We start from the raw sequence: 10,713 nt of genomic DNA, 5'->3' as shown, positions 1-10,713 counted from the left end.
TATACAGTTTGAACTTATTGTTAAAGCCTTTTCTGAATATTTCATTATGGATTATTAACTTATGATAAGTATTTTTACATACTTTACATCTAATAACAAAAACACAAAAAAACAAGTGTTTAAAAGTGTGGTGTCCATTCCATTAAAGCTGCAAGTCTTTTTTCAGGTGTGAAAAGCTTTCCACATTAAGAGACTAACTTAGTATGATTAGATGAAGAGTGTCTGAGAGCAGCGATTAGCAAATGGTCATACAGAAGTAGCATACAGTGGTTTCATTGAACAAAGAGAATCATGGTATAAAATTAGCCAGGAATAAAGAGGGTTTTTTTTTTCATCTTTACCACACTTTTAGCATAAAAAATGCACACCTTCATGATGGCTAATCAAAATTCTGAGTCAAACTCATTTAACCATAAAATGTGTAATTATTATTGATATTATCACACTGCTATAGATCTGGTAGCACCGTTCTAATCACATCATTATGTAAAGTGGATTCTTAACTGGATGGGGTACATTTTTTATCAAGAAACATTTAGGAAATATTGGATAATCATTATGAATTATGATGAAGACTAATGCATTAGATACCTTCTGGCAAAAGTGTAACTGGAACAATACAAGGCTTGTCACAGCTTTTCTACATCAACACAACAGGGAATATTTTTAAGCTGAACCGTGTATCATAATCATGTAATTTCAGCTAACAAGGATTTTATTATTACTTGTTCTGCACTTCATTTAGGTCTTAATGTGACTATTCAGTGGCCCTTGAAGCTTCAGTAAAGAAAGAATTTAATGATTTTGATGATCTCATGCAACCTTTAAACAAAATTATAATTAACGCATACAACAGAGGCAGACAAAACGCAGATCACTTTACTAATAGGGCACATCCAAATTAAGAACGCACAGATAAACAACCAGCATTTTCAGCAGTGACTATTAATATACACGGAGTGGTTGATTAACACTTTGTGGCCCTTTTTAAAGGTCCAACTAATAAATGAGCAACATGTAGACAGAAAGATCGCCTCAAAAAAAATACACCATATCACACACATAACGTAAAACATTGTCTGTACAACATTGTTATTGCAAAACCTTGAGTAGATACTTGCTTCCATTTCTCTTTTATATAAGGCACACCTTTTTTAATTTTGTGATATATAAAACAAAGCATTGTTAATGCAAAAAGAGCAGTAACTGTATAATTACTGTATATGCTGAAGTAACTTTGAGTTATAGTTTTAATTACCAAAACTTCTCTTAGGATTCTTTTACAAAAAGTCGAGTCAAATATGAAGATAACATCCGTGGAATACTGTAGCCCATCAAGTCAATGGTTGTCAATAATAAGCCCAAATATAGCATATGCTTTAGAGAGTCCCTCATCAGCATTGCTTTTCATCACATATTTTCAATTTAATAGCTGTAGATTTTTAGAAAACAAAGAACAAAATCTGCGGTATTGGCAAACAAAACAGCACTACTGTACAGTAACCTTATGAAAATGTAAGTTTCAACTCAAACGTTGCAGTAGTGACGCAATAATAACGTTAATCTCATACGATATGATTCAGACTTTCTGTCTGCCCTGTTAAAGATCCACACACCCCAGCACATAATACGTCTATAGAGGCTCAAACTGATGGCAACATAGCCTATTTTCTGATTTATTCAGCTAGAAATAATTTGACCTCTTCGGTTCTGACAAAGGTTGTGTTTACAGCACATGACTGTTTATACACAAGTGTATAGGTGGTCTAGTAAGTCAATAAAACATTGCATCATAAATAAATAAAACACAGTGAAATTCAGTAAAACAGGTGAGCACATTATATTTGAAACATGTTTTGTGTGTCCTTATGCTTGATATTTTACCACCTTGACATCTGTCTAAAATGCATTTTTAGAGCCAAAACACATATGGAATAAACAATGAGTAGAAAGAACCAGGATGACCTTCAGCCATGGAAATGTTTGATAGCTACACTCAACTGGGTAAAACTTTGGTAATAGAAAAAAGTGGGGGAAATTGCGAAGAAAATAGCAAAAATGTCAACGTTTGTGATTGCTGATAACAGACTTTAAAACCAGTGATTCTTTCATTCAAAAGTAAATTTCCAAAATCCTGGGTGAATTGCAATCCCCTTGTGGTAGCAGCAGCCCATTGCAAGCAAAACCAGGCAAAAATAAGATACTATAATAAGACACACTATAAAGATTGTTCATATATAAGTAGTTACTGTCCATCATTAAAAGATAGAACAGGGTGGAGATGTTGTCAGCCTCTTAATACTGCAAAAAAGAGGAAATGTGGGAAAAGAGTGGGTAGCCAAGAATACCAACAAAGACAGATTTAGAATAACTTGCACACATAAATATACCCTCCCACACTTAAACACAGACAGATTTTGACACTCATGCTGACCTTCGCACACAGGACTCATGGCTTTCTGTAAGTTTACTTTGATGTCCTGCAGACAGCAGTGATGTCCCTTATTTTCTGCACTTGTGCAGACACAAACACAAACAGATGATCCACTTTGGCCTTTAGCTTCCCTCAGTTTTCATTAAACACACAAGCAGAAATACAGAGGTGAAAGAAGCAGAGGAGGAAGACTAAGTCCTTACAAAAACATGCAAGACGAATAGAGAATACAACAGAAATTAAATTTCAAGATATTTTAAATTTTTTTTATAATCTATCATAAAAATGTATACTATGAAATTTTTAAATTTTTTTAGATAAATAATGTTGTCCGAAGACTACTTTTGCTGTTATTTTTGCTGTGCAGGACTTGCACAGCTTGGTATTGCTTGCACTGCCTTGGTATTGGCCTCTGCTCTTAAAGAGGGGAAATGGCGAATTCCCAGTGCTGGTCCTGTCATGAAATTGGTCCAGGGCATGGTTAAGCAACACAATGTACATCTTCTGAGTGCAGAGGTTTTAAGAATAGACAAAAAAGAAGAAGGTTAAAAATCATTTGAGTTGCAGCATATAGTTTTGGGTGTAATATTGCTTTGTAATATTTAAGAAGGAAAAAACAAACACAAAAAGAGGTTTCTGTTTCTACTTAAAGGTTTAACTATGGTTATGCACCCCACCTGCTTTTCATAGATGGTAAAGGGCCTTTACTATATAGAACTTTTTAAAGTCAGGAGACTTGACTTAAGCACTTTACACTACTTTCAGTCATCCAACCATTCACACACTCACACATACACCCCTCCATACTCATACACTGGTCCAGTAGCCATTCACACTACAAGGTAACCACTGCAAGGACTCCAAGGTAAATGGAATACTGCAGTGGGAAGAGTTCCAGGGTAGGGTTCCAGTGTCCCTTTCAGAAACCTAAATAGAGTTTACACCAGTGCAATTTGTTCCAGAAACTGGACTCTGGTCAGACTGAAAGCACTCCAAAGGTGTGAAAGCACTTTAAACATTTCTTCTAACACTTATTCTAGTCTGCCCTTGAGATGGACAGACTGTATTTTGGCAAAAGCCCCACACAAACAGTGTTCAAAGGAAAGCTTGATTATTTAGCTACACGGGCATGTGTAGGTTATTCACAAGCAGAGACAATTTTTCCAAATTTGAGCTTAAACAGGTGGCAAAAGAAAAAAAAATCAATTTTTCTAAAATGAGTAAATACATCATATGGACTTACCATAATGGACTTTATTTCTGTTTATGAAGCCTTGAAGTTACTAATATTTTAATATCACCTATTTTTTGTGAATTAAGAACAGTGCAGTAAGATATATTTAACTCAAAACTACACTTTCTACTTTGGCAGAGCAATCTCTCACACATGACAGGACAATGGTCACTGCTTTGAAAGGATAAATACCTACATAAGATGAAAGTAATAGAAAAATAATTTCCCTATCTTATAACATGGCTGTAAAAAAAAAAAAATGTGTTTTGAAAAATCACGATTACATTGTAAATGCAAAGAATTGGCAAGTTCCAGTTTTTCGGAATAAAATGTAGGTAAAACCTGCCTAAAACAATGCGTAGCCTAAATGTGTCATGATCTTGGCGCTGATGACTGGCTTGATTGCTCATTTCATTCTCCTGCCTAGTCCACCCAGTCTCTCATTACCATTCATCATATCCACCTGTTCCAGCTTCTATTTAAACTGCTTGCTCCCAGTCATCAGTGCCAGATTATTCTTAAGTCTTTGGTGTGAGAGTTTTCTAGTGAAACAGATTGTGTTCTGATTGCCTGATCCTGACCCATTTTGCTTTTGGACCTCTTAGCCTGCCTGTTCTGATCTGTTTGCCTGACCTGTATTGGCACTCATGCTGGGTTCTTCATGTAGACTGTACCTAGATGTGTCTCTTGAGTTTGCCCTCTGGATTATCCTGCATTCCTTCACCTGTTTGGATCTTATCTCCTGTTTGTTCCACCGTCTTTAAGGTTTCAGCATCTGGAACTCTCAGGGCAGCAATTGCTAGGTCTTGTCAGCCGACCGGCTGGCACCAACCATGTGGTATTTAAAAAAGTCAGATTCCATTTGATTTGGCCTGTTCACACAGTTATGTCCCACCTGAGTCACTGCAGGGCAAAAAAATTGGGCCACATTTGTCTGCAGTGTGAACATATCCATAGACACTGATGATGACATCCTGTTTACTTTAGCATTATCTAAGCCTATGTTCACACTGCGGACCTTTACGCTCAATGCCGATTTTTTTTTTTGTCCGATTCTTTTGTTGTTTGTTCGCATTACCAAATATATGCAACCTGTAAGTGATCTTCTTTGTAAGCTGTATTCGTACCAATTGAGTGTCCTGCATGCACAGCAGAGGACGCAATGACATCAAAAGTAGCGAGCGTGCTCTGTGTTTATGGAAGTAAACATGGATGGCAGTGCTGGGGCGCATCTCGCAATCTTTCATTTCTTTTGCAACTGGTGCTAGTACATTAACACTGCAATCTATTCAAGAGGGTCGAAATAAAAATTATCATCCGCCATGGTTGTTGTTTTTCTTTCAGCTTCTGCTTTTCGATGAAGGTGACCTAGACGTTCAGACACAGCTTGTATTTGAAAATATCTGATCCAAATCAGATTTAGGACCATATAGCCAAGAGGCCTGGGTTGTATTTGAAAAACTTGTATCTGTATTGTTCAGACTGTCATGAAAAGATTAGATACAGGTCGCATATGGGCAAAAAAATGGGATTTAGGTCACTTCAGGCTGCAGTCTGAACGTAGCCTAAGATGCTACTACAAAGATGATGAGGTAACTGAGACTTTTAGCATTTATATAGCAGGAAGTCATTTTGCATACTGAATGTTTGGTCTTCTCCCCCTGGAAGGATTGTTTGAGCCTCACACTGAGTAGGGGATTAATCTCCACCCGTCCCGTTCAAGTTCTCCAGGAAATCTAAGTGCCAGTCCGCTCCATTGCTCCTCAGGAACCAACGAAACCAAAACCTGTCCGCCCTCCACCGAGCCCCTCCATCTCTGGAAAAACACACACAGACTGGATTCAGGGAAGAAACCTTTCTCCGCTATCGTGAGTCCCGATTATCTCTGTTTTTTGCTAGATGTTGTTCAAAGTTTCCACGGACCCTGAACTAACCTCTGTGAACTTCCTTTCTCACTTTCAGTTCCGGTTCACCAGCTCTCTAAGTTCCCCTGAATCCAACCCATTTCAACTCCTCAATAAACCTGTTAAACTTTTACTCTGGTTTCTCTGAGTGGTTTTCTGCATGTGGGTCAGATCTCTTAAAAACGTCATGACATTTTTTAGGCATTGGTTTCGACTAAACGAGGCAAATGGACTTAGAGGTCCCACATAGGTTACTGCTTTTCTTCTAAATAGTTAAGTTAAATGCTGCGCACCTGGCAGCCAGATACACATAGAAAACATTTGCATCATATTTGAATAGATAGAAACAGGAACTTTTAAAGGCAACATTTTCAATAAGATATATGTGGGTATTTGTGGGTTTATCCAAAAATAAACAGTAAGAAACAAAATAATCTGGATATAATGGGATATAATTGGGATTAGTCCTTCAGGGATATTCCTTAGGTAAAACTGAAAGAAAGTTTATCATCACCTCTTTTAAACTGAAAAAAATTTAATTCTGATAGTCAGATAAAAGATTTTTTACACTTGGCAGAAGATGTTGACCTGCCACATATATTTAATAAGTAGCTAGGGCAGTGTGGAGTTCAAGCGCAAACTCTGAGCTAAGCGTGGGCAAAGACAGATTCCTGCACAAGCACAGCTGGCAGAGCAAAGTTTATCTTTTGTTGAGCGTGCATCAGACACATTTTGAATGAACGTGTGTGGGATTTATACATTGCACATCTGTCCCTCCAAGCTCTCAGTCTTGCTACTGTGCACTGAAGTTGGTGGCATAAAGTAGCAGAAAGGAGGTCTTCCCGGTGTTACAACAGGCGCTTGAATTACAGTCCTAAATCATGATTTTTTTCATTTAGTGTGGGAATAACGATTAACACATTCAGATAAACACAAATCAAAGAAATGTTTTGCCAAATAAAACAAAAAAAAAAACACGCCATCAGAGACAGCCGTACTTCAGACAAGGCTATGCCGAGAGAGGGATGCTGCAGACGGGCTAACATTAGACCAGGCTGCATTTAACTTCGGAGCTCCGCTGGTTGGCACGGTCCTCTCAACATCGGAACTTTACTTAAACTCATCAGCATCAAGTTTTTAATCCAGTCTCTTTGTCATGGTCCTGGCACTGGTGGCTTGATTGCTTATTCCACCCACCTGTTTAGCTCTGCCTGTTCTCTCATCATTTCTTATCCCTTCAACCTGGTTCCAGCCCCTATATATACTGTTTGGTTTCAAGCTTCCAGTGCCAGTGTATTCTAGCTGTTAAACTACTTTTCTGATTATTCTGTTGGTGACCTGTTTCTGTCTTGTGGATCCCGAGTTTTGCTTCGCCCCTGTCTGCTCAATTTGTATGATCGGCTCTGGACTGTGTATTGGATGCAACTGGCTTACCGAACCTGGACTGTTTTCCTGACCACGGCTTGGACTCCCTCATCGGTACCTCATCAGCTTTCAGATCTCCTGGTAAACGAACTTGGTTCGGTTTCGACTTCGACTTGGATCTCCCTTTCTGGCAACACCTGCTCCTCGGCGCCGTTTGGCTTCAGCGCCGCTCTCTTCACTGCGTTTCGGGGGCCGCTCCCGCCTGCGGCGAAGGACCGTCTCCTTTGCGGATTCTTCCCCTCCTTCTGTGATCGGACCGAACTTTGAACCAGGTCAGTGACTTTAGCTCTTAACTGCTTCCAGCCATCCATTCTTAGTCACTGACCTGAGTTTCTGTTTCCACAGAGGATCCGTGTAATCCGCCCCTGCTGACGCGCCGTTTCACGCTGCTTGTTAAATAAAGTCTGTTAAACTCTTCCAGCTCTGTCTGTTGAATATTGGGTCCAAGGTTTAGAGCTTCCTGACACTTTTTCGGTCAATGAAGATCCGCACCCATAACTCGTCATGTTTTCGTCCTCAAAGATCCATGTTAAGCTTGTCAGTTCCCATTTTGTTATATTATTGTAGGAAAAAAATGCAGCGTCAACAAAGTAATTTTGTCTTTGTTGACGAAATCTACACTGCAGCTAACCCATAATGCATACAAACGTTTTAAAAAGTTAAGAGAAGGGATATTCACCACAAACTTATTATCTTTGAGGGATTAAATTACTTTCTTAAAAGATGTAATTTCTAAAATGTTATCTTTATCTTAAAAAGTTTTCTTTATCTTATAAACTGTTTTCTTATAAACCTTTGCTACCTCTTGCTTTATATTTCAAAAGTTTCTTTTTTTTGCCTCATGATTTGTTGCCATAAAACTACCCAAGCACGCTGTTGACAGCCAGAGAGAGTAAGAGAACGACAGAGAGACAGAGAGAGTCAGACACTGCACACCCATCCTGAAGTGAGCAAAGCAAACTTTCAAGAAGAAAGTCGCCCAGATGCCACGCGTGGGAGGAAGCCCTTATTTATTTATTTCTGTTTATCTGGCTGTCAGTAATTTATTCTGAACACGCTCTTTAAAATACTCCCCCCACCACCATTCTCTCCCCATCTCTTCCCTGCAGATTAAAGTGGGGCTGCGACAGGGCTGTGTATTCCCCTTGCCTATTGTCTAACAAATATCTAAAAAGGGGAGGCAGGAAGCAACAGCAGCTCTTGTTCTTTCCCAAGAGCTGAACTGAGACAAAGAGGTGTGGTAGGATTTGCAGCTCTTCGCTTGCACCTGCTTAACAGTCGGAGGCTGGTTCCTGTAGCAGTGGGGTCGCGGTTCAGGCAAAAGCAAACAGCGGCACTCGCCCAAACTCATACATGCATAAATGGATGCATGCAAACACCACTCTCACCACAGGTTTAATTTGTAAAGATTAAAGTGTGGAGTGTGCAGTACAATACACAAGCTCACACACTTTTAGCAACACCTGGGAGTGTGAGTGCTAAGTGTTGTTGTGGCCCGGAGCAGACTACCTGCTGTTTCTGCATCTTTCTCTCTCACAGTAGACTTAGGCACACGTGTGCGCCCCCAACCTCCACTTTCCACCATTACCACACACACATCTAATGATGACATAATACAAAAACTGATGAAAAGATATGTGGAAGCCCTTTAGCATCGACAGAGCACCTTACAGTCTCACACAGAGACTCAGACAAACCTCTCCCCCGCCCCACACACACGCAAATGAAATCTCACCATATTTAGACAGAGAAGAAAGGATTACCTGTAGCTGATTGCTAGTAATCCTTTCAAATGTAGAAGGGGAGATTGAATCCCCATTGTGGATGTGTGCCAGTGAGTGTGCGTGTGTCTTTGACCTCTCTGTGACTTTCTATTCCATTCAAATGGAACAATATTTTATTTTAATTAAATGTAAAGCAAAGAACAGGTGTACATTTAAGAAAGCAGCAAAGCGAGACACAAGACACAGATACTTACAATATTCATGAGTGTCAGCAGGTACTTTTGGACATGCTCCTTCCCATGAAACTGGACCACAGAGTCGTCGACTCCCAGCAGCACTTCAATGTTGTAGGCTCTGTCCAGACTCTGCCGGCGCACTCTTGAAGCACGTGTGTTGTTAATGCTTTGCTGCACACCACGGTACAAAGACTCCAGGTCCATCAGACCACCCAGATCTGCACCTGGTGATAGGGAGTAAACAAGAGCAAAACATGTTACCAAACGGATCTGATAAGACAACGCAGTGTGAATGTATATAATCTGTCATGTAGCAAAATTATTAGATCACCCTAGTTTTATTGTATACTTTGGACTCATGATACTACCTGACAAATACAATAAATACATGAAATGAAAATATGTGCAGCACTTATTGCTTAATTCATAGAAAGCAATACTTTTATAGCAATATAGTGGCTTCTTGATAATTGCATTAATTTTGTTTAACTTGAAAAAAATCCATCCATTTTCTCCCGCTTAGTCCTTGTAAGGGTTGTGGTGGGGCTGGTGCCTATCTCCGGCAGTCAATGGGCAAGAGGCAGGGCATACGCTGGACAGGTCACCAGTCTATCGCAGGGCAGCACACACACACACTCATATCTAAGGACATTTTAGAGAAGTAAAGTAACCTAACAGTCAAGTTTTTGGGCTGTGGGAGGAAGCAGGAGTATCCAGAGAAAACCCAAGTATGCACATGAAGAATGTGCAAACTTCATGCAGAAAGACCCCAGACCTGGAATCGAACCCAGGACCTTCTTGCTGCAAGGCAACAGTGCTACCCTCTACTAATCATTGCTATACAGTACAGCGACACTTTAAAAAAAATTAGGTTACTATTGGTTTTATTAAAGCAATGCACTTTTTAGCTTTTAAACATAAGTCTCTCAGTAAAAAGATTTATTTTATAAATCTAAAATTTATAAATCTTTTATAAATCTAAAATAAAATAAAATAAAATAAATCTAAAATTAACCCTTTCCTTAAAAAAGAAAGGGTTAAAAAAAAAAGAATACCGCTAATATAATCAAGCCCGTCAAAACAGGGTTTTGTCAGACTTTTATTTTATCATCAGAAAGTCTAGATGACCCAGAGAACTAAGAGCAGAAAATAAATTCAGCCTTTTATTATGAAGAGCCAAGACATATTGCACGGCAGGATTAATGGAAAGGTAGCATTTTGTGCTTTAGTTTGTTTATAACAATTTGAATACTTTAAGAACTTTTAAGGTGCAGGTGGTGAATTCCCTTTTCCCTGGTATATAAAGATGACACAACACGATGGCTTATTTATTGAAATTGGCAAAACAAGTGAAAATACTGATTGAGTAAAGTAGTTGTATGCCAACTTTCCTTAATCAAACAACCCATGTTCCTTGTTGTAGTTCCTTCCTACATGTAACTGTGAGCGCTGTTCAGATATATAGCACTTATTACTGCGGACACACTTCCGCCGTAGTTTAGATTTAAGCGTGAATATTCCCAACGCACCAAAAGCTATGTTGTTACTGGGATGTTGTGCGTCAGATTTACGGGTATTCAAGAAACAGCAACACATTTTTTCCCGCTTGGGATTTTAGTACACATAATAGAAAATACAACTAATTGCGTTCATTTTCTAAAACGTTAAAATGCTTCTCAATTAATTAACCGAAATCAACCAGTTAAATTCTGGCCCTTATTCAAACTGATTAAACTCTGATACTGAGTCACAATTG

General features: G+C 39.0%; 1 protein-coding gene across 1 annotated transcript in view; it reads right to left on the bottom strand.

Annotated features, from left to right (window-relative positions):
- Positions 1-10,713, bottom strand: part of LOC107102010 (A disintegrin and metalloproteinase with thrombospondin motifs 2-like) — a 171,963-nt gene that overhangs the window by 28,885 nt on the left and 132,365 nt on the right. Inside the window, exon 4 of the mRNA XM_015401145.1 lies at positions 8,976-9,181. Coding sequence (XP_015256631.1) covers positions 8,976-9,181 — 206 coding nt within the window. The remainder of the gene's footprint in view (positions 1-8,975; positions 9,182-10,713) is intronic.

This window comes from Cyprinodon variegatus, unplaced genomic scaffold (assembly GCF_000732505.1).
Source record: "Cyprinodon variegatus isolate N-32 unplaced genomic scaffold, C_variegatus-1.0 Scaffold31, whole genome shotgun sequence".
NCBI lineage: Eukaryota > Metazoa > Chordata > Actinopteri > Cyprinodontiformes > Cyprinodontidae > Cyprinodon > Cyprinodon variegatus.
The sequence above is the reverse complement of the archived record's forward strand: the minus strand, read 5'-3'. Positions and strand labels throughout refer to the sequence as shown.